Here is a 27,113-nt window from a genome sequence, read left to right as displayed (position 1 = left end):
AGTAGAGTGGTAGGATCTGCTATCGTTTGACAAACCGTAATAATGTAGTAGTCCTATGTACAGACGCGCAGACAATCTTATTCGTACACTCGTGTTTATTTAATTTCATAATAACACTCTTGCACAAGTTTGCTCGACCTTTGCACTTGGTGTAATACGAGTAATTAGGTAGATATATTATATACTGCAATATAACTGTTTATACAACACATATTTACGCGTACTGCGTAGTTTTGGTAGGTGAACTCCTACAGGAATAAGAAGATGGCTCCTGTGGGTGTATAACAGGTAAGGTCAGGATTAGTTTTCGAATTCGTGTACATCGTAATAATTAATATTATAATCGCGTGTATTGTATAATGCGGCGGAAACAATAACGTATAACGCTCGCTGGCGGTCCGTTCTTTCCCAGAGATGAGTTGCGCGCAAATTATATATACATATAGGTACACTTCGACCAAATATATAGATAATAATACAATATAGCAATACCTACCTCTTTATATTTACATTAATATAGCATATACAATGTCATTGCAATAATATATATATATATATATATATAGGTAATGGGCGGTGGCGGCGACGCCGTCGGTGGATGACGGAGCTGCAGCAGCAGCGTAGCATGTTGGACTAGTGATAAATGACGATTGCGCGCGCGGAGCTATATGATAAATCGAATTTTAAGTACCGGGTTGGTTCCATTGTGTCCGGAGTAATATTCTGATACGCTTTTGTCGGTGACACCGCTGCCAGTCGTACACACAATATTATAACAACGACTATACGACGACTGCTCCGGCGACACAATATATTATTATATACAATATACTTACTGTTACGAATATAACGGCTCAGAAAGTGTCGAAAAGGTCACACATCCGAGTGATATCCGGCCTGTATATACATGTGCGCATTGTACAGTACAAACGCGCATATACGTATAACATATTATTATAATATTATGTAGGTATAATAAAATACACCATTAGAATAAACGCACATATTATGTATACTTTATATGTGAATATGTGATATTATTATTATTATTCCAATAACAACAACAACAACAACAACGTATGTGCATTTAATATAATATTATTACGATTGATTTTTCCATTTCATTTAAAGTACATTAGTCAACCCTTCTCGGGGCTTTGGTTAAGCACGATATAATATTATTGTATAATATGGCCGTAGTAATTAGTAAATACATCAATAATATTATTATATAATTGTATATATAAGTGCATAAGCTTGACGGCGACCACGAGATGATATTTTTTGAAATATTAATCTTTGTTTTCTCTGTAGACTTTTTTTTTAAAATATATATTAATTTATGTCTTTATTGTATAAAGTACTTAATATTATAGGTATATAGTATACCTATTATACGGTTATATTTTTTTGTAACTGAAATTGTAAAAAAATAAAGAACATTTCACTTTATTATTTACAATGGTGATTTTTTTTAGCTTTTTACTAGTGACCCGTTATGTTTTTGATTTTATATTATTCCTAAAAGGAATATTTTTCTGAAAATCTCTTCCATTTATAAGTATGGAATATGCATTTTAAATATTTATATAGAAATTTTAAACCAATATGTTTTTATTTATATTAACTTATTTAGGGATACATTTGTAGGTTAGGAGGGGCAAAAATGAAAGGTTAAAATTTAATATTTGCATATAATTTTAAATTCTTTATTATAAAGTATTTATATACCTAATACACATATTTTTATGAACACGTTTTAAGAAAATTTGGTACCGGCCCCATGTACCCATATCATTTAACGCACAACATACAGTAAGTTGTACGTACGCTCAAAATTATCAATTTTATTCTGTTATTTATTAGAGTGAATTGAACATTTAAAGTGAACACTTCGTAAGAATTTTAAGATATTTTAATATTAAATAAATAGTAAGTATTTTAAATAAATTTACAAAAAATTACAATTTTAAAATGTGCATACTTTGTTTTAAAACGAAAATATGAAAAATTAGCCATCGTGAATTTTCTAAAAAATATTCCTACTTATACATTTAAAAGTAAGTGAAATTACTTTAATATTATTTAGAGTAAACTAGATTATTCTTAAAGTAAAATTCGTTTTTATATTATACAGACAATACTTACGGAAATGACATTCTCAAAAAGGTTATGGATGAAAATTTTTAAGACCACATATTAAGATAATAAAATATAGTATATATATAAACTTATTAAAATAATAAAACTTAATAATTAAATTTATTATTAGTATAACAATTATTACAGATAATTATACTATGCATATAATTTATGTAAAATTGTATTAATATTTAAGTAGGTATAGTATAAATTGTATACATAAACAGTTCAATTACAGAAAAATTAAATATAAAAAACTAATGACCTTTTAAAAATCTATACAGTATATGAGGGTGAGTCTACCCTTTCACTCTTCCTCTCTTAAGGATAACCCTGAGCTGATGCGAGCGTGTTGCAATTTTAGACGAGCGGTGAGTATACCAGTTTACTGCAGAATATATCCCCTACCTCACCTTCTCTCGTTTTATAAAAACATTTTTTTTTTAAAAATGTCACTACACAAATATATTATTGTACCCAGTTATATTGATAATATCCGGCTCCAGGCACACACGGGTTTCGAGACAGACGTAATGCAAATCGAATCGAATATAAATTTGACCTAAGTAAATAATATTATAAAATAATATATACACATATTGTTATAGATATTTCGTTTTAAAAACGTCAATCATTATTACTGGAAAAAATATGAATATTCTTTGGCCATCTCCCGTTTTTATTATATTATATTTTTAAATATACTACGTGAAATATAACTAGTACAATAGTTTTATAATTTTATTATTATGTTATGTGTATACTAGCAAAAAAAATATTGGGCAAGTACTCTGGTACTCTGCTGTACAGTAGATGTCGAGTGTACCTCGTCATTGATTAAATCACTGTAGTAGACATTATTATTCATTTAAATATCTAATTTAGTCGAAATTGTAATTTTTAATTTAATATTTTTTTTTTAATTTAATATCAAAGTATTTTTTTTTCTACATCAATTCGTATACACAAAAAAAAAAAAAAAATTAAAACATTAATCGTTCTGCTTGGAATCTAAAAATTAAATAATTAGGCATGATCGATCTACAGAATATATATAAGTACGGTATTCAAAGCAAAAATACCATACCATAAACTATAATGATATAGTGATGAGTTATTAAACTATTAATAGTTTTCATATAAACGTATTTGAAATGTTAAAAAATCTGATAAAATAAAAACATGTAATCTACACGTTTTTAATAAATATTGTTAAGTATAATACATAAATGCATTTTTTTTTCATTTTGTGAATTTATGTCTCCACTACCCCTTACTGAAACCCGTGTAGCGAAATGTGTCTGTTCTTACTGCATTTTATTCTGAACGACAGTTGCCGCAGGAAATACCATATTTTTCCATCTATTACATAAATTCATAGTATGAGAACAGACACATTATAGTATTATAATATATGTTAAATCTATATACCCTATACATGATGATGCCTTTCTGCAAAGTAGCACAGAGATACTCAGATACCCCGAAAAATGATATTCCAGTATTCAAACTTTAAATATGTGCCTACTTTTAACTAATTTTATCAACCATACTCACTTTTTTTTTTTTTGGGCCACATAAAATATTTTAAAATATTACACAGGTCGGTTAGGTTGTATTGTTTTGTATTTTCTAAGCACTAAATTCTAAAATTCGATTATATTCTTTTTTTTCTGTTTTCTTTGAAAATTTGTATCATTTTTTTATTTCGAAATAATTCATTAATAGCTTTAAATAATTCGATATAATCAATGAAGCTAATAATTAGGTAATACTTATTGTTTCTAAATGCCAAAAATTTTTTAATAATAAAAAAAAGTTCTTTTTATCTCTCAAATCCTCAATACATTTTTAAATTCATTGGATAAGGCAGTTAAACGATTTAAAATTATTTTTCGTCGATTTTTGGAAAATACATCTGCTATAAGTCACAACAAATATTAAAATATAAAGTTACAAATATGCACGTTTCATGTAACTAACGATTGAAATAAAATAAATAAAAGTACCTTACACCAACGTTATTACACATTTACAACGTGACTAACCGTTCGTATTACATATTACCGTGCGCGTACACATGAGCCAAGGCCAGTTAAGCGATAAAATATATCAATATAATATTATAAAATATAAATAGTGGAAATATCAAAAACATAATCACCCTTATCGCAATCGTAAACGATACACATCTTAAAAATATAATTGTTTTGTATATTTTATATTTGTTTTAAAATTCAAACTTTTTAATTAATTCAATGAATTATTTTTGGGCTGCATAAAATCAATTAGCGGGCTTCAGGTTGAGTATCGCTGAATTAAATGTTACCTGAAAAAAATTCGATTTGTTTATATTGGAATTTCCATAAATGATAAAATTTTCCACTTTTAAATATGAAATTACAAATGTTTATTTGTATGTAAAAACAATAGCAAAAAACATAGTTTTTTTAATGAATTAAAACCACTGAAAAATTTTTTCAACGCTAAAAATTCTGCTTTGTATAAAATATAGGTACAAGTCGCTGTTTGTCAATCGTGTCTATCGAGCACAGCATAATATGACTATAATACTCCATATAAAATATTGTCGTTGTAATATTTTATTTATTATAAATTGTTTGTGCACAATAGCAACATATTTTAATACACTAAATATTATTTTATTTGAAATAAAAACCCCTTAGAAATCCATAATAGTGTTCTACTAGTCTATATCGGTTTTTTTAAATTTAAATTTTATTTCTGTGGCTAATAGCAACTCTGTGACATATACACAAAAAAAATATTTAATTTTAGCAAGCTAAATTTAAATTAAAATGTGAGTTATCCTAAGTATAGCCAACTTTTAAGGCTTGTAAAAATAAGCTATTGGGTTTAAGTCGGTTTTTAAACATTCTATCTGCAGTATTTTGTACTTATAAACAAAATGATATTCAGAATTAAGTAGTGAAAGATAATTCAATTAGTCACTGTAAATTTATTGCGTTCATAATATTTTATATTATTATTTATTTAAATATTTTAACTGCAGAAGCAAAACGGTAAACGATGATAATAAAAAAAAAAATTGATCCATTATCTTAACCCGGACGAAATCGGGTAATACATGTAGCTAGTAGGTATACATAGTATATTATAAATACACTCATCGTGGTTGATTTTTTCAGCTGTACTGCAAACGCATCAGTCGACAGATCTATTATAGTACACGACGATCCAAGAGTCCATAACTTGATAATTATATAATATATCAAATCTGCAGTATATGAATATATAATAATTCTGATGATGATATAAAGCTTCACGATTGAAATATTTTCAGGTGATCTATACGTACAAAGTATACACGAGTACCTATATGACGTACATAATGAAATTGAATATGTACGTTACAGCAAAAGATAAAGTGGGACTGAATATGCTTATTGAATTTGCATACTGCCCTATCTTCAAGGTTTATTAAAAATGCTATCGAAAAAAAAAAAAAATGTTCACTGTATAATTATATTTATTTTCATTTATAATATAATGTATTGTATAATAATATATATATAAAATACTACATGTAGATACTAGAATTGCCAATATTTAAAACGTATGGGAATCTATATTATATTTTTAAGTTTCTAGTAATCTAGTAGAATCACTCCAAAATTGTAACATAGCTAAAGCTATAGCTGTTGGATGCAATACCTATATAATATTAATTCAATAATAGTGGCCTATACCGGCAAGCCGCCCCATTTCAATTGGAAAATATACGTGCACACGTCTTGATTAAATCCTTTGGCTGTGGTGCCAAAGATTGTGCCACTCTTCCACAACAATGGATCATTAGTATGATTACATCAGTAAAGGGAGGGGAATACTCAGAGCTCACTGCAACAACTGATGCGTTTAAAACACAGAAAATCGAAAAACCTACCTTTAATTAAGTATAATATACAACATATTATTTACAGAGTGATTTATTAAGCACGTTCATCTCTATTTTTCTTTTTGGAAGTTTTAAATATACTTAAAGATTATATTTTAAAACCCTTGAGATTTTTATAATAATTCTGTCTTTAAAATTATTTATATATTTATATATATTTATGCAGTAAATGATTAAGTGGATATTTTTTTTTGAAAATTTGTAGGTACGAATCAAAATCAAAATTTGATAGAGTAGTTTTTGAGTTATTTAAATATAAGTACTAAGAATAATAGGTTCGTGATGAAGGGTTTGAAAGATAAGCGTGCTATGGTATCTAACTAGATAATTTTAGTAATTTGCATTAATTTATCAATACTTATAAATTATAAAAATTGTTAGGTTAGGTATTATAGATATTAGATATACGATATCGTCGATATCACGTCTATTTTATGTTTCTGTAAAACTATTTTTAAGGACTATTGTCCTTAGTCCTTACTATATTATATTATATGTACCAAAATAATCACGTTTTCGATTTTCAATAGAAAATGATTACTTTATAAAACTGACATTTTCGTGGTACCTACTCATTTAAACATTTGGTCGAAATATAAAAAAAGAAATGCGTTTTCTGAATTAAAAAGGGTATACAATTATTTTTATTACTTAAAAACGCTGTTTATATTGCTATCAAATATATATTTTATTACATTAAGCATTCGTCAATCGTTATTGCTATTGCTTATTTTTAAAATAATATAATATTATGTTTATTGTTTTTGACAAATAATGGCCATTGAAAGTTCCGTAAACTACTTTGGAAGGTCTGTAGGATTATATTGCAATTATTATAATATAAACATAATACCAGGAAATATGAATTCGAGCAGTTGTTTCGTGCGGAAAATTATTTGACAATCTGGAAATAATAATATCATAAAATATTCAACCGTTTCAATTGCACGACAGATAAAAATGATATTAAATCATTGCGATTGCCTAACGTTCGTAAGGATCAGAATTTTGACATTAAATTAATCACTCGTATTTATTAATTTACTTCTCTTCGTTTATATCCCAAAAGCTCAGTCCTTAATATACTTCAATAACCTTTAAAAGACGAGACGTTAATAGTAAAAGCAATTTAACTATAAGTCTATGATACACCATACGTTTTAAGGGTTATAAGTGTACAGCTATAAATAAATATTATTACAGTCAACTCATTAAATGGTGTAAAAATTGTAAGTATTTGATAATATGGTCATTAAGTATACAACGAAATATTTAAAAAATCCCAAAGACTAAAGTTATAATATTAATATATCTTATTAAACGAAAAAAAAAAGGGTGATGAACGTGTACAGTGTGTTCTTGTATGTACTTATAATTGTTTAAATTTAATTATGTGTATTAGTCGTTAATGCGTAAATTGTTTTTTTTTTTTAATGTATCATTTTAGTTTAAAATCGTCATTAAAAACTATTCAGACAACTGACATTTTTTGTATTTTGTATAAAAGTACTCTTGACACGTTATAGTTATAAGTTTATACGTTTATAACCAACTGGTTATTTTTAAATTTAAATGTAATGAAGAAAACCGTTTTTTTCTTTATTTATGTGAGTATTTAGCAGACATTCTAATGACAATTTACATTACAGGGCGTTCATAAGAATTTATTGAAATATATAGCATACTTTAAGAAAATAACTAGCTGGGGTGATAGTTAATGTTGCTTGAATAATTTAATAAAGTATAATATTATAAATGGCCATTTTTCAATAATATATTCTATTTTTTTTTATTGAAAATGATTTTTAAAAATAATTTATTTATCATACAATGTGAATAATCTATGTGTAAATTATAACGAATATATTTAAAACATTTTCTTTATAACAATACAACTGTGTTTATAAACAGGAATACTATTTACGTACATAATTTAATGATTTAAAAAAGATAAGAAACGCGCGATAGTTCATTTTCTTTTCCGTTCTTGTTTATAACATAGCAATATATATTATGATAAAATATTATCTCTATTCGTACATGATTTTTTGCAAAAATAAAAAAAAATTGAAGTAGCAAATATATAATAATATACGAACACGATAATTATTGTTAGCCTGTTAGTCTTTAGCTTATAAGAAATAAATAGTGAACATTTTAACAACTTTGGTGCATTGTTTGAAAGATTGCAGTCGTGAATTATTTTTAGTCACGACAATGCGGCAAATACTATATACTCTGTAGCACACACACGCACACACACATTCAGGTATATATACAGACTCATATAATATATACTGTTTTGATTTGGACACGAGAGAGCTGTTAAATAATGGATTTTCTATCGCACGTCCTACGTCTTTACGTCCCGTGTTCAAGACACAATAATACTGCAGTGGTATAGTGTTTTTAGTATTTAGGTTAGGTGGTAACTACTATAATATACGTCCACGTGTGTGTGTGTGTAAATACAAGTAGCGTTGTCAGCAATTTAGGAAATTTACATTTTTTCTACGCAGTCTCATAACACTGAGGCGCGTAAATAAAATACGCACATACGAAATATGTTTTCGAATGCATAATATCATTTGGTCTTTATAATATGATATTATTACCTATTATACAATAGTAGCATGTAAACCACAATATTATTGTCTGTTTACAATACAAGCGCTTGTATATAAGTAGGTCCAGAATTAAATTATTTGTTGTCTATTAATATTCTATTGTGGCTATATTGATACAATATTAGCGCCATAATACTGATAAATGATAATAGATCAATACATAAATATTTTTGGTAAAAACTATAACAATAAATTGGTACGTCTTATTTGACGACATCGATTAAAAACCATTTATCATTAGTCATTAGTCATTACCAATATTTTACTGATAACCTTTTTATTATATAATTATGAAAATTATAAGATATTTGTTTTCTTGTATATTATATTACTGTGGTGGTTGTAAATAATTTACATTTATTTTTTGCCAATAAAAATAAACAAAATCATCATGGATCTCTAAATTATATTTTATAATATTATTATACATATTGACTAAAATTCAACAAAAATATATTATCGAATTTAAATTATTAATCCCTAAATCCCTAATATATTTTATTTTTGCATTTGGTTTAGTTACGGGACAAATGTTATTATTATTCTAAAATTATTTTAATTTAAATCCCTAAAGTCTGTACAAGATTTAAGTATATAACTAAATAACCATCTTAGAAATATTTATTAATATGTAACTATATAAGTAACCGGTCTTAATTGTTTTTCGTGTACAAAGATCTATTCGACAACGAGTTACACACAAAATATTATGTTTATACTTTTATAGGTACATTAAACAGAGTTCCTTGCTTTTTTGTAAACATTTGATTTTATTTTATATTGATTTATGGTAGTGTATATTTATTGTTAAAGTATTTACTATGCATTTCTAATGTACTCGTTATTGATGTATACATAATTAAAACCAATTAGAAAAAATATGTATTTATGTTGAATATATTAACGTCGCGAGTTTTCGATCGGTTGTATTTTGGTGAAACGAAAAACAATTTATTCTAAAGCATATTCTAAAATGTAAATCATATTGTTCGACGTATGATTTATGGTTTCAATTGCTGATCAATCGTTTTTACGTAATTTAACCCACTATTTTCATATTATCGAAATATCGAATATATAGTCAGTGTTTAGTGTCTAGTACTTTTGATAAGATATAAATATCTAATACATAACCTATTGTTCTTGTAATAATTGAGTTTAGAAAAACTGCAATAACAATATGTACCTACTTTCTAAGATTTAACTCATGTATTATTGCTTTATATAAGAATATTACAATTAATATAATATTTTTGAGCGTGAAATTAATATTTTTGTTTATTAAATTTACACTATTTTATATTGAATAATGTTTATGATCTACCTTTTTTACTATTTATTAAAAAATAATTTTAATTCTATGCATGTACGTTTGATTGAGCACTAATACCAGTTGTTTTTATTATTTCCACTGTGAAATTTTATTTTATTTTTTAATTTCACAGATGGTTTTTAAATAAAAATAATAAATAAAGGAGAATGATGAACGTATATGTACTAACTACTAAGTCCTCACCACCTACTGTCATTCAGAACGAGTACTACACAATTTTCTCATATATTAATAAACATATATTTATGTATATTTTTCGAAAAATTTTCATTTTAGATTCGTATAACTCTAAAGGACGAAATAAATCAGAAAAACTCGTAAATTGTGCACGTTAAAACTGAACCATAAAACGTTATTATTATACCTCGAGGTTTGCACACGAGAGGACACCACGATGTTTTATTGTTCCGCAACAACCGTAAAAACGAGTACAATTTTCCGTCAATGTTATTATTTTTCCAACGCATTTCAAGTATAAGCCACCAGACAAAGTTCACGAAATTAAAAAAAAATAAGCTAGATTGGTAACCAGCAGATTATATTTAGTGCATTTACCTATTATAGATTTGGTTTAAATTATAATGTCCATTTTCCTAGCCTCTTCCAATAATTTTGAATTTCGGAATGTAAAATGAATATACAGTGTACGAGAAATAATATCAAATAAAATATTTACCTGGGCCAAAAATATTAGATAGAATACTAAGTTTGCGGACTGTTCAACAAATAAAAACTTACCAAAAATAAAAATATTATACAATTTTTTTTTTCAATTCTATTATTTCTATTCATTATAATTACATGTTTCAACTACTTTTATGGTCTTGTTAATCTTTATCATACGAGTCGTATTTCAATTTATGCTGTTCATAGAGCCGGTAAATGTTGTATAACTTTGGGACACTACATTTCTTGATTATACAAAAAAGTTTTTAAAAATAGTTTCGTAAAATTGCTACGGAAACTAATATTAGAGTGTAATCATATAAAATTGTATTAACATTTTGTATTTTGGTATTTTTAATTAACATAAATTATATAAGTTAAATATAAATATATAATATATTATTATATTTCAATATTTATTATATCGACTATACTTACTGCAGTGTACCATTGGTTATTGAATAGACTATATTCCTATAATCAATGCTGTGTACATACTTAATTATTACAGATATTAAATTTAAATACGTAAAGAAGGCAACCTTTGGATCATGGGACGAAGCCCCCGAGGTGATTAACGGGAGCCGTGAAGGATCTTGACCTCCGCCCTTCAGACAGTTGGTGAGCGAAGTGAGCGCGATGAAGAGCCCCCTGCCTAGTTGTTCACAATTAAATTAATGTTAATGAAATAATATTATAAATAAAATACACATGCACACGCACGGCATTACATTTTTTTAATACGAACAAAATATGGTGGTTTTCGAAAGACTAGGTTAGAAGTTAACAGTTGAAGAAAATCACTATGCGAATCGACGATATAATTAATCTATTTATATATAATATCGAATACTATAATACTTATTCAATAACAGTTTTTCGCTGGATAGTACTTAACACTTAAAATGTGCCTACATATATGACGAAAAATAAAAATTAGAATTTTAATTTTTAATTTTTTTACGTGCTTGCTGTACAGTGTAGTACACCTATATAACGGCTATAACACAGATGCCTGCATAGAATGATACAATATCTCCACGGAAGGTGGAACAAATTGAGTTTAGACATAGAAAGTTTGAAGGATCACCCCATATAATAATGATCAAACAATTTAATATAATATATTATAGGTGTATACACGACCGCGGTACGTTATTATTTTATTATATATATACTATCGTTATTAATTACTATGATATATTGTGTTATAAATATTAACCGAACGCAGCCGCGTGGTGTCAAGACCACCGCATTGCGGCGATGGTAAATCGTGTAGTGTGTACCTATGTGCGCGCATATAATACAATAATAAAGGTACGTGTATATTGTACATATACCTAATATTATATCAGTTGTGCGTACTTATACGACGCGGATACGGGCGGGGCAGACGTAATAATACTATAGTGAGAGCGCCGCAACCGCAAAGGTATATGATATTAATAATATAATAATATATTATTATAAGTTTCTCCACATGTGTTGCGGCTGATGGTCGAGTGTATTTGACGGCGCGACTGAGCTTTTTGTCGCCGGCGATTACGTTGCATATTATAGTCTTAAGCGAGAAGACGTTTGCGCACTACTGAATATATAATAATATACAAGTAATACATTCTCTATGATATATAACATAGGTACATACCATTTTCATATACATATATATCATCCACGTGTCTCGGTCTAATATTATACACATTTAGTTGGTTAAAACGGATCAATTTTTGAATACGACGATACGTCACGTAATAATAATACGCCATTATCGAAAGTCATTATAAAAAAATTATTATAATATATTTTATTACTGTAATTATGTTTGCTATAGTTAACCCGCGAATAGTTTTTTTGAAACATTTAAATTGTATAAAATAGTTATACGTACCACCGAGAAGGTAAGTGTAAATATCTATGTTGATTAGCCACTATTCTACTCGAGTTAAAATACCCTTTGCGAGTCCGAGCATCACGATATTAGTATAATATGCACACTCGTAGCAATCCCTTAGAATATGTATTAGCTGTAGATGTATACATATTATAATATTATAATATACCACGTGCACATAGCTATATGTAGCATCGATGGCGTGGGTGGTTGATTATGAACGAATAGGGATCTTTGGGGTTCGCTTTTATATAATATGCAATAATCAAGAGACAACAATATATTATATACATAATAAAATTATAATTTAAATTAATGTAGGTACCTAGGTAATAAGGTAACAGCTAGGTAACTAAAATATTATACCTGTATGATAAGCAGAGTGTATCGCAAATGCAATTTTAATATACCTATAATACAACTATCAGATATTGCTTAACCGTAACAAAGCTAATCACATCAAGTAGACGTCGTTTTATTCAAGGTCTATTTGATGGGTCAATATAGATGCCCCAGACCTCTTTTCCTCTATTAATTTTCGCATTCCGATCTATCTATCAAGGGATCATGAGCCTTTCTATATCCCTTCTCACTCCTCCTCTTATGGTCGCAACCATCCATTACACCGTACGCTCCGTAGTGCCAATAACGCCATTTAATGCATTCCAATTTGTTATCTAATTATTTACTTTCTGTTATTAGTTTATAAAATATGATATATAAATATAATATAATGTAATTTGTGATAATTCCAAGTAACGCTAATTAAATCATTAGCTGTAAGATTAATTATGAGCGCGTCGATAAGCCAAAATTATATACTATTATTAGTATTTTTTGTTTCTTTGCAGATACGCGTCTGCACTTTTCTTGCCGCAGCCTCCACACAATAAAATACAAATCCTTGAATACTTCAGGTTCGTCTATTAACATAATTACTTCTATTCCATCCTTTACATTTAAGAAACACAAATCCATAATCTGTCTCAATCCTATCACAGTATATTATGGTTGGTGACTCGCGCCATAATTGGGTGTCGTGGTATAACGAACAGCTTGGTCCATTGTTAGCGGAATGTTAAAAGTTGACACACATTCACCAAAAACCTCATTATTTCGTTTTTCAGTATAATATATATCATAGTTTATAATATAAATTAATTATTTATATGTATAAATTAAGCTATGTACTCAGACCATGTGCGTTTTCGTGATTCAGCCCCATACCGAATATTATAATAATGCGGCTGATGTCGACATCCACCATCGCTATGCTCTGCCGGAATATCTGAGCGCTTGCCAAAATCCTTTTCGAAATTTATCGCGACGTGTGTAGACTGTGCATTAAATTTATATTATGCAGCATATATTATTATTATGTTCGCATTTAACGCGTATACACAATAATCAGGCGCGTCCTTAGGGAGGTATGGTCAACACTAAGTGAATAACATTTAATATAAGTGAGATTGTACCCATTTACTTTATATTTCAAGAGAGTCAATATACACATATGTCATAAATATTTTATTCAAGTGGAAAAACGTACTTGAATCCTGATGTTTTATCTATATGTCTACAATTTTAATAAATTATTATTACCTTCGCAAATGTTTGTTGAATATTATGAGAGCCATAAGCACCGTATTTGCAACTATGCCCAAGCCGACAAGTGTGAGTGTTATGGTAGCCTCGGATTCTCCTTCTGGGTGGCATTGAAACGCTCTACTGCCATTGGTTAAGGTCCCGTTAGATCCAGGATTTCGAAGATTAGGCGCACCAATCATCACCACCGATCCTCCTTCTATAAATAATCAAGTTATATGATGAGAATCATCTAAAGTATTATCAAAGCTTTTATTGAGATAATAATGTAATATTATATATTGTAAGAATTTTATTATGTTAAGTTTAATTTAAATTTTAAAACTGACAAAATGCATTTTGTAGTAATGTAATGTCTATATGAAGCTTATGACTCACATTGAAATTTAAGAAAAATAAAAATTATTTTTTTTATTATATGATAAATCTTTATTTAAAATACACAATTAATGTTAAAAGCCCTGTTGAGTACTACGTAAAATATATACAAGTATTTTTTTTTATATAGTTACTAAAATTTCAAATTATCAATACCGTAATTTTTATTATATTGTTAAGAATAATTGGCTAACATCCTTAAATGTTACTTCATTAGAGAAACATATTTTTTATTGTCTGGTTATTACTCATTATTAGCTATCTTTATAACCACCCGGACACATTAATTAAATATGACACATTAATAATGTGGTAGGTAGACTGTAATTAAGGAATAACAATTTTTTTAAAAAATATTTTGGTATAAATATGCATTAGCTAAATCAGGAATGTTTTTCGTTCCGGCTATTTAAATTTGAGTTATTTTAGTTTATACATTTATAAAATATTTATTATAATACCTAAAAATTGATTAAAAATAATGCATAGTTTAAAATAAAATAATTTAACTGAAAAAAATAACATAAAGTTATGTTATGTATAAAAAAAAGATTGTATAATATATGAAATAAGATAGATGACTGATATGATGACAGACAGCGTTCAGTGGCAATCACGCCATTATCAATCCATTGTGGCATGACTTATTTGTTCCAAATTGATAGATTCGCTATAATCTATTATACTTATCATTACAATCATAGACGATTTAATGCACTATACTTATATGACATATTATTATTAATTAAATGCAATTTCGATACAATATTATTGTCAAATCACCTCCAAATCACCAGGTTGATAGATTATTATAAACTCTATTCATAATACGTTTATGTTATCAATTATTATATTATAATAATAAAGTATAATAGTGGGTACGCAGTATTGGCATCACCGCTCTGACCAGAGTTCTGACTAATAATCGAACGAGTCTCAGTAATCCTCATCGTTGTAATAATAATTATCGTCGATTTAGATGACGGCGTACACTCCGATAGATACACAGGATAAATAATTAATTTTGCGCCGTATATGCATCAGACGTATATAATAATATAATACCTGCAGCTAATTTTGACCGTCATAATCTGCAGTAACGTATACACACTAGTACTACACGCAGCGTTTCTCAAACTGTGTGTCGCAAATCAATGTTTGGTCGGTCGTGAGAATTTTCATTAATTATATAGATTTTAAGATATTAATGTTATTTTGTACTGTACATAAACCATAAGATGCTGTTACCAACCAGAGCAGGAAACAAGCACACACTTCGCAAATGCCTAATTATTAAAAATACATTTGTAAAATTATACTAATTGTAAACATATGGACTTTATAGTATAAAGTATAAGTAATAAAAGTATTAAACAAACTTTGATTTTTTAGAACTACTTTTATTGATCCTATAAAAGTGAAACCATGTAGGTCACAATAGATGTTCGTGGAGAAATTATTTGGGTCGTTGTCCTAAAAAGATTGAAGACCACTGGTGTTAGTATACCCATTCTGTTGCAGGCTAGTCACGGTATATGATAAATTATCATTGACAATTTATTCTTCTTTAGTATCGTCGTTCATATCTCAATTATCCCCCCAAAATCCGCGATTACTGTCGTTTTTTCATTTTAATGATAATTAAACAAACATAATTTTAAATAATAATAAATATTATATTTAGACATACGGAGTAATTCACAAAGTATGGTCACCCCTGTGCTATTTAATAATACATTTATTTAAATTATGATTTACTAAAATATGGTTAAAGGCCGTGTTTTCAAAATATTGATGTTTTTTGTACTAAGGAGGGTTATGTAATGATATAAACTACTGTTTTCCAAATTACCCCCCCCTGTTTATTATACTTGGAACATTTTTATAAATATTGATAGATTAATATAAAATATAAATTACTAAAATGTTTGAATCACCATGGACCAATTATCCTTAGTATACAAATTGCAAAGTTAAATAACTCAAAGCTATTTATTTTGTTCAAATGTATATTTTGATACGTCAACATTTAAGTAAAAATATTGGTTACATAATAATTTACAGTAGAAAAGGAAGGTCGCAATTTGAAAAACAGAAGTTTGTATCTTCACAGAACACTTCTTAAATAGTATTAGAGACCATAAAAATATGAAAATATTATGGACTTAAGTTGGTATATTGAAAAAACTCCAAAAATCAGATTTTGAATAACTACATTATTGGAGAAGAAAAAGTAGACGAACATGTTTGGTGAATCACCTTGTATATTGAATTTTTCACCATTTTCGTTTTACCTTTCGATTCGATTCTCAGTATATTATTATTATTAAATCTTCTCGAGTCACCGAAATCCCTAGAGCACAGCTGGTAAGTATAGGACGAGAGGAGGCGTGTATAAATTTGATACGCGTACACAATATAATACATAGAATACATATTGCGGCTTCCCGCGGTTTGCGTTTAGCATATAATATTGTACGAAAATATTGCAATATCCGTCGCACCATCGTTGTCGTCGTCTCCGTTACGTTTTGCGTAGAGACTGTGCGGAAATCGTAATAATTGTTATGCATACGCGTTTAATAATATGATGCAGATACGAGTATTTTGAAGTTGTAAGTCGCAGCATGTAACATTTTAATATTAGTGTTCGACCATTCTAAATTATATTTGTAAGAATCTCACGACGGATGTTATTTAAAATGTATCAGCACTGCTGTTTATCATTACGTCGTACTGAATATAGGTAAATACAATATACTACATTATACTAGCTAAACCTGCATTCGCGGCATTGACCGTAACAAATGAAAAATACTCGTGTATTCGTCCCTATACTTAAACTTACCGGATTACAATGTTCGCGAGACAATGTATAAAAATACCGTCATGAGACTTTTTTGAAGCATTGCCAATCATCGAGATATAGTTATAATTATTTGTATTAAATCGTTTAAATCACATGGTAGCAAAGTTTTAAATCGACACAATAATATGATAATGGATTTATTATTCAAGTGAAACGTGCTCAAAACCTTTACTGCTGTACGCTGTAAAACATAATATATATATATCTATTATTATTTGATGAAAGTCTCTATTTTGAAAGTAATGTTCCGGATGAACTATGTTTGTGGCAAGTTTTCTCTTGGTTTTAAATGTTGTTTCTGTAGTTTTAGCAGTGGTAATACAGTATTATTGGCGCAGAATATAAAATGTACATTGGAAAACAGTTTTATTTGTACGGCTATAGTGGTTTACGCCGCAATATCGGTATGTTTTAAAATGTGTAGTTTTAATGAAAATAAACAAAATACTACATGTCTGTAATATGTTTATAATGTTTTCCTCTAATGATCAATTTATTCGAATTCGGACCATATATTAAAAATTTTTTTATACCATTAGATCAATGTTCTATACTTGTGTTATTGCGATAAAAAATTATTCTATTTTTTTAATCAATAATTGTTAATTTTTCGAATAAAATATTTTTAAAATTGATTTTTTGAAAATATTGATGTATATTATAATTTTTTTGATGAAATGAGTACTTACTAGTTTCTAAAAATATCTGAGTTATCTATAACTTGTCTTAAGTGTTAAGGATTTTAGTTTGCAATAATAGTATTAGAAGATAACAGGAGGACAATGATAATTTGAAATTTAAGGATATTACAATTTTAAAGCTTGTAAAAACTGTCAGAATACATAATTAGTATGCTTTATATGGATCAAATATTACATGGACATGTATTCTATATTTTTTGAAAGACTATTTACATATACGACTTACATAAACAATTAATAGTTTTATAATTTGAAAAAAAATGTATATCACAACCGCAGATTACTCAATTTGTATATCTAATCAAGTGTTTTAAAATATGGTTCTCTACTATATTTACAAATTAAATAACTTGAATAAATTAATTTTCATAAAATTAAACTTTAAAAGGGATTTTAGCATATACGCATGGAATCACCCTGTTTATGTACCGTTCAAGTTGTTTGGAATGTGTTGTAACTTTTATTGTTATTGTTTTTAAACAAAATATCATTGGACGTTTACTAATGTACTTTATAATAAAAAGTATGTCAACACACTTGACAGCTCACATGAATTATTTGTTATTATTATAATTAAACATTATACGAATTCGTTATCAAAATACTCATGAAGGTATTACCTATTTATATGGTTTACTATATATTATTGACTTCCAATTATATTTATGCATTTACAAAATTACAGATTATAATAAATAATGGATATAGTTTATTATTTATTTTAAACTAGTCACTGTAATTTTAATATTATATTATAAAATATTTAATAAAGCCCAGGAAACGTTAAAATGTTTAGTATATCGCGGCTATAAAATCGAAACTATGTCATAAAGTTTTTCTTAGTTACATTAGATATGCTTTAAATTTAAATTTAATTAATGACTTCGATTTAATTTAAAATTCACGTTTTACAAATTTTGATTAGCATTATTATAGTTATATAGAATAGTTGTAAAGTTCAATGCGAATTATCTAATCTTAATCGTATTTAAAATTAGATGAAATTGCAGGAGCTTATGGTTACAAAAATGCTAATACTTTATAATTTATTTTTTGATATATGTAATGCGTATACATATAAATTATATGAAACAACATAGTGAACATATACATTAATATGTTATGTACGAATACAAAATAATGCTAAGATTGTATACGGTTGTTACAATAAAGTTTTGTGACTTTCAATATTATATAGGATATAATATTATAATTATTATATTTAATATACTATTTATTAGCTTATAATTCATCAATATAATTTATAATTGTGTTCTAATGAATTTTATCAATAGATAAAATCATCAATAAAAATAACAAAAAACAAACACGTAAAATAATACTATTTACAACATTATTGTCATATGACAAGACATAAAATATACAATAATACACTAGTGATGCTAAAAAAGAAATAAATCAAAAATCTAAGGAAATGGCATTGTGTCACATCAGTTGTACGTCAGTAAAAAATAACAAACTACCATGGAACATGGATTTATCAGTAATCCTATCTTAAGAACATATTTTTCAACTTCCTGCTGTACAAAACGTGGTTACTGGTATTTATCCCAAGTCAAAATTCCCTAATAGCTTTTTTTGCTGAATGAAATATTGCCCGAAATTATCTTTCCTAAACAATCCCTTTACCCGAATAGTATATATTTTTGTCTTAAATAATACTATTTTCTATAACTGTACTTATATAGTAATAGTAACTCTCTCGCGAAATAATAATAATAGCAGGTTAAAAGAATAATCAACAATATTGATAATTACAGAATAACAAAATAAAATACAAAAAATAGATATAAATAGGTACCAAAACTTATATTATTGGTATGGCTAGAGGGAAAGTAAGGAGAAATACCGGTAAGTATCGATCAATTTTGCTAGGCTAGCATAAGACTAGCAATGTGAGCCAAAGGCATGCATAACAATTTTATTATAATTAAATATTATCTAATTACCTACTCTTACCAGTGGCAGTTCTTAAAAGTTTTTAAAAATAATAAACTAAATTAGAAATAATATTAACAGAACTCAGCCTAAGATGAAAATTCAGAATGTAGCAAAGAAATAAAATTACGAATTTCCAATGTATATCATAACTTGGATTACGCAACCTATATTATGGCAATAAAATTTATTGACTTGGATTTCTTACGGGAAGTAGTTCATATCAATGTTTTGCGTACCTTTTTATTGATAAATATATATTTTTTTTCGGAACTACAAAACTCAGAAGAAATACTAACAGAAAAATTCAGTAAAAGGGTTGCTTAAGAATTTAAATATGAGGAAAAAAGTTGGCAACTATTCTATACGCTTCAGTAACTTTAACACAGTATAGTGGTTTTTAAAGTAACGACAAACCATATTGTACCAAAAAACCAATGATTCTGAAAAGCTAGCGAGAAATTCGGAAATTACCTCTCACAGGTTCGACGTCGGAATCTTTAAAAATGATACAGTACTTTTTGGGCACGTCATCATTTATCTGAAAAAAGTGTTGACAGAAATATATTTGAATGGCAAAAAAATATACTCTTATAAGACAATACATATTCCTCACTATTCAATCAAAATTTTAAACAAATAACTAAACGTTTACGTTTCTCCACTACACGCGATAACATGATGTAAAATTACTATCTATACCTACCGCGAAATCAGAGAAAGAAAAACCCCTATTACCACGTCGTAGTATAAAGGTCGTGTAAAAGCTTTTAGAAATACGTGGATGAACAATTTGATTCGTTCGCTTTCAGTCAACCATTTATGGTGTAGCTGTTCAATTTAATACTTGGTCGGTAAGTGCTTATATGAGTATATATAGCGGGTCTTTACGAGATAAATAAATACAACAAAATTGCGTTGTTATATTGTAAAAAATATTATGTTTTCCATGTGTTTCTAAAAATCAGTTGTACTACAGCTACAATATGGTTGTATAATATAGTAGATAAACTACAGGGAGAGCAATAAAAACTAAATAAATATATCAAAGAATTGAACAAAAGAACAAAAATGGAAACATAATTCACAACATTTTAAATCTCAATTCTTTATTTCACAAAAAAAAAATTAGCTTACTTTGCTTTATTTCTCGGTATTTTATTTATATAAAAAAAAAATGCAAATCCTTTCCCTGGACAATCTGAAATCCTAGTATCTTATAAAATACATTTATTCTGCTTTTAACGGTTGGTTGATCATCCTATTCGAGTTGCATAAACTCCAATCACAGGCCTCGGCAAATATATAACTTTATTCAGGTAAATCAAAATCGATGTTCTCGACTGGTAAAAACAATTTTGCGAACGATTTGCAAGCATCTTCAACGCGAAAAAAAAACAATTCCGAAAAGTTAGGATTTTTGATCTTACGATCAACTTAAACTTATATATATATATATTATATTACATGAGAACATTTCAATTCTCCATGTTAAGTTCTTAAGGTCTCGGATTTGGCCAAGGTTTAACTTGGAATTTTGTATTATCAGAGAAGTCCACGCCAATAAAATATAGCTAACATAGTAACATGCTATAGTTATATTTTTATTTCCATGTACATAAAGTCATAAGTAAAGTTTTTGCTTGAAGACTAAAAACCTCTTTCGTATATATTATATTGTATACACACGCATATTCCACAAAAAAAACTTTTAGATCATAATGCTAAATATGCGTAAAATAGGAAACCATTTGTCAATATAACTTAGAAAGTTTTCAAGTACTTTCCATTTTTTTTGTCTAAATGTTATCATCTAGTCTATAGTGAATAGTATAGTATATTTATTTTACTATTAACAGTGATGATAAATTGTACAGCATATTATAATACGGTTCTATAGGTATAGTTACTATTTTGGTATTACATAGGTAGTAAGAGTTTACATGACGTAACGAATCTTGTATAGGTTTAAAATATTTTTCCACTTTTAACACAGATAAATATTATTTTTTAATTAAAATATTGAATTCTATAAAAAATAATAATAGTAATAATAATAAAACTAAAGTTTATAAATTAAAATATATCAAAATTGCATATTGTAATCAAGAATGAGTAAATAAATAAATATTTAATTTGAAAATAATATGCAAATTATCACTGTAATAATTTTAATGCAAATTCTAAACATAATAAGTCAAATACATTTTTTGAGACTTTAGTTTTTTGGAGCAAGACAAAGAGTGACTGCTCCGTATTTAAAGTCTCATGGTAACTATTTACCTTCGCGTTCAATTTATTATAATCCCACACACAGAAACCCATTGAAATATAATTTGATATATTATTCTTTTATTTTAATTATAATAATATTTTACACGTTATACTATTAAGGCCATTCAACCAATGCCAGTAATTATTTTTTAATACTAATATTTAAAGTAAAATAATCCAGCAATCGTATAAAATACACCCTACTTTATTGTTCTTGATTTAGACTAGTTTCATGCAATATTTTCTTCTTTTAATTGATGTTAGAGTCATATTTTGCTTAGATTAGATACAATAAGAGTGCACTAGCTGAGAATAAAAATAATAAACCACGTGACACTTGTTGATTGCGTTCCCAGGAGATAGAAGAGACGTAGGGGAATGCCATAAGGTACTTCTTATTCTTTATATTATATTTCTAATATCTATAGCGTTATCTGTAATGTAACATATACATTATATATATAAACACAATGTGCATCATATAATATTATTATATAATGTCACTATTTCAATCTTATAAGCAATCGTTACAATATAAAATATAAAGAGGTGTTTCATAAATATTATTATAATATTAATATGCAATATTATATTTCTAAGAAATGATTATTTTCAGTTTTAGACGTTTTAGTACACTTTAGAGTTTAGACATACAAGTACATTATAATATTTTCGTATTCTGGTAAATTTTAATTAAAAAAGATAAATTGATGAAAAAAAAAGAAACTAATTAATTATGTAACATGTGATATATATTAGTATACAAAACACCACACATTCATACTATTATTTATGAAGTAGTGAATTTATTTAAATTACTATTAAAAAAATGCCAAACGTACATTTAAAAAAAAAAACATGAAAAATGTCCTGTTTCGTGTGGTTTGGTCGGGTTCGGGTACGTAACTTATGTATGTAAAGTCAGCCAATATTAATTAATTAAATATAAATTACAACTAGAAGTTAACGTATGAACTTTTAACATACTACTTTTGAACTTCAACAGTTATTAAACGCTTTTGTGAGATTCTTTTTAATCTTGGGTTCACGGACAAAACTTATTTACGATTTTCTAGATATTTTAGACATGCTTATACATGATTTACAAACAACAGCAGTTCAGCAGCAGTTTACTTTATTGTTTTAGTTGTAGTACATAGATACAAGACACGTTTACGAGGAAAGTTTTAATTATCCTTTACGCGTATAGACAGTATAATAAATGTACATTTTAAGAGAAAATATAGACTATTTCAGTGAAAATTATTTTTTTAATTATAAATTTATTATAATATAATTATATACTATTTGTACAAAAAGGCACAATAATTAATTGGCTTAAACGAGTAATATAATAATAGACTGAAATATAAGCTTTATGAAAAACGCAGGTACTGATACTGATACAGTGCCCTACACAGAAACCCTACTGATATTTAATTTTAGGAGTTTAAAAGTGGTATAAACAGACTGGCTTGCGTTTGAATTTATTTGCTACATATTAAACCCTATAAGTACCTATAGAGTTTAGATACGTTTTAATGTAGCTATAAAGAAGCTGTTTGATGTTTTTATGTATAGATTGTAGATATATGATCATCTTATCATTATGCACAACCGTAATGAGGTGACGTTAGTTGGTTAGAAGTAAATATTTTTAAAAGTAAAGAAGATTAGATAACTACCTCCTAATGGTGTATCCAAGTTTATTGAGTAAATCAGAGAAATGTCATAACGAACTTTGTTGGCAAAGGAATGGTTATCTTAATAGAATTTGTAGAACAGTAAAAACGAGGCTGAAGAATGTCATAAAGTTTTAGAAGAAGACCTGAGAATCAGATACAATCAAATGCGTCGATACTTCATTATTTTAAACACAACAGTAGAGCAGTTGAGTTTTTTTCCAGATTTATTAGTATTTACGAAACAATGCGTGTTTGGTAAGTAGTTGAATATTTTTACTTTTTAACGTTAGTTTAACAAATTTCTAATTTGTTTTATAATCAATTGAAATAAATAATACAATTTTACTCCAACGTCAAACAAATAATAATAATAATCCAATGCGAAAATGCAATACGTGCTTTTGTAAATCAATATTGTTCGTAATTTGTAAATATATATGTATTAATAATTGAATTTTTCATTTAATCAACTAAAAATAATAATACACAATTTAACACTGCTGTTTAATATAAATTCTGTACAATTTAACATTAAGTCTTGTATACATCAACTTAGATGTTCAACAGTACCTATCCCTCTCCAACGTTAACCAAAAATCGTGTAATTAAAATTGACGTGTTATTACAAGAATACATTTTGATATTAAATATGAAGATAAAACTATTTTGGTATTTTATATATAAAATACAGTTTATAAACTATCTTAAATTATTAAGAATCATGCTTGTCGGTGAAAAACATTACTAGTTATTGGTTTATTGTATGTACAAATTACAACATGAATGAATGTTTAAATTGCCTATCTATATACTCCTAAATATGTATGCTTATACATATTTTGCCAAATTTTAGCTAAATCTAAAAATCAGATACAAAAAAATGCTGATAGTACCACACAAATATTTGCATAAGCCATACTAGAATAGAATATAACGGATAACTTTTTTGTTGTCAAATTTAATTTCAAGAATTATTTTTTCATAATTATTATTTTTACAGAGATATTACATGACCATTTTATTTACTGGGTTTTTAATGGGATTTTTGTGTTTGAATATCGTATTTTTTTGGTTATTTTCAACCAGAATAATATTTAAAAAGTCGGAGCAACTGACGGTTTACAGAATACCACGGGCGCTTTCTACTCGCTTTTTATAACATAAATATATACATAATTCGGTATACAACTCAAAAACCGTAAAAAAATAAGTTATTACTATTAAATTGAAAAAGTTACATTTGACTACAAACAAAATTTACCGGGAACTGAAAATAATTTTTTTTTATGTCCCTGGGCTTAAAACGTTCAGGAAGTAAAACTCAAAGAATACTAAAAAAAAAAACATTATTAAATATAGATATATATATATATGTATACACCTAATTCAACGAACAATTAAAATGTTCCAGAAACATGTGATACAATATCTGCCATATTTTTTAGGAGTATGATTTTAAATAAAATCAGAGAAGTTCAAAGAGCGAGTTCATTGAAAAACCACGTCAACAAATTATACACAAACAAATGCATTTTATAGAAGTTGTGGTTCTTATTTTTAATTTTAATTTTAAAATTATATTTGTATTAATAATTTGTAATGATATACACATTGAGTACGTTTTTATGTTAGATTTACTGAATTAATTATAGACTTATAATAGTAGGTATTATATTTATAATAATTTTATTTTTATGAATTCGTCTGCAATATTTAATATTATTAATAATTTTAAATAATTATTTAGGTAAAATAATATTTTAATTTGTAAAAAATTATCTGAACACCGATAAATTATTTTATTTTTTACAACCAATTTAATAATTGTAATATGTACTAATCCAAATTTAAAATAATATAACCATTATAACCATTTATTTAGCTCTAATTATTGAAGACTTTATATTTTATACCTATTAATTTCACTATACATACAGACATTTCTATTTAATTGACTAAAAATATACAACCTATATATACCCACTTATTAATCGCATTATTATTTGTGTAAAACATATATTGTTTTTGTTTTAGTTTTATTTTAGTTTATTTATCTTTTAGATTTTTTGGTAACAGTATGAACTACTTATATGAAACCTTACATTTTCAAGTCGGATCTATAAACATTGAATATTTTATATATTTGTGACTACAAAATAATTTTTTCAAGATTTTTACTGGTAAATTAGGTTAATCAATAACCAATTTAAAAGTTGAAGATCTAAGAATTTTTTCTATTATATTGTAAATTATGTATACAGAAACACATTGTTATAAAATCAATACATTTATCACTTCACTCAAAAAATAAAAGAACTTTTTGAATAATATAAATATAGGCATACTGTTATTTTATGTTTGAATACAATTACACACATATAATAATATAATAATACAATAAATAGGTATGAATAACAACTAAGGACTATGAATAAATAAATATGATTATCAAATTATATTTAAGTACGAATTAAATATTAGTTCAAATAACATTGCAAAAGCATGATAAAAAATTATTCTATTTTATGTAAAATTACTGCTAAAAAGGCGCTTTAAATGTTAAAATAGTGTTTATTTATTTATTTTTTGAGTTGTGTTAACGCACAGACATTTTTAAAAATAGTAAAAGAATAAAAAAAACATAATTCAAAGGTAGTTGCACAAGTAGATAATATGCATGATATTTTACTCATCTTTTTTTTTTTAAATTTAACAGAGCAAAAGAAAAAAAAACAGTCTAATGAAAGAAAAATTGATGATAGTACAAGATAACGTTTGTATATAATATTACAAATATGATTTCAATTATTCATAAATCAATATTATGTATAGAAATTAAGATAAATAATAATAAGGATAGGTAATTTATTGAATTAGTCATCCGTAGACTTACAATTATGAAGTAAAAACGTTTTAACATTCGAATAGAGTATTAATAATATAATTAATACAACAATGATTTTGATATTATTTCCAGTTGCGCTGCATGTTTCATAATGAATTTAGTACAATCTGATAGTAATAAGGGCATATTTTCAGAAGC

The 27,113-nt window shown here is 26.7% G+C and overlaps 1 protein-coding gene across 5 annotated transcripts in view; it reads right to left on the bottom strand.

The window, feature by feature from the left end:
- Positions 1 to 27,113, bottom strand: part of LOC132932479 (uncharacterized) — a 106,609-nt gene that overhangs the window by 39,076 nt on the left and 40,420 nt on the right. For 4 of the 5 annotated variants that reach the window (XM_060998871.1, XM_060998870.1, XM_060998873.1 and 1 more), the window contains one exon: positions 14,202 to 14,403. In XM_060998871.1, the coding sequence (XP_060854854.1) occupies positions 14,202 to 14,386 (185 nt within the window). In that variant the 5' untranslated portion in view covers positions 14,387 to 14,403. Of the gene's footprint in view, positions 1 to 14,201; positions 14,404 to 20,585; positions 20,746 to 27,113 lie in introns of those variants that run through there. The other variant, XM_060998869.1, reaches the window with a different exon arrangement.

Source organism: Rhopalosiphum padi, chromosome 1 (genome assembly GCF_020882245.1).
Source record: "Rhopalosiphum padi isolate XX-2018 chromosome 1, ASM2088224v1, whole genome shotgun sequence".
NCBI lineage: Eukaryota > Metazoa > Arthropoda > Insecta > Hemiptera > Aphididae > Rhopalosiphum > Rhopalosiphum padi.
This window is presented reverse-complemented; position numbering and strand designations above follow the sequence as displayed.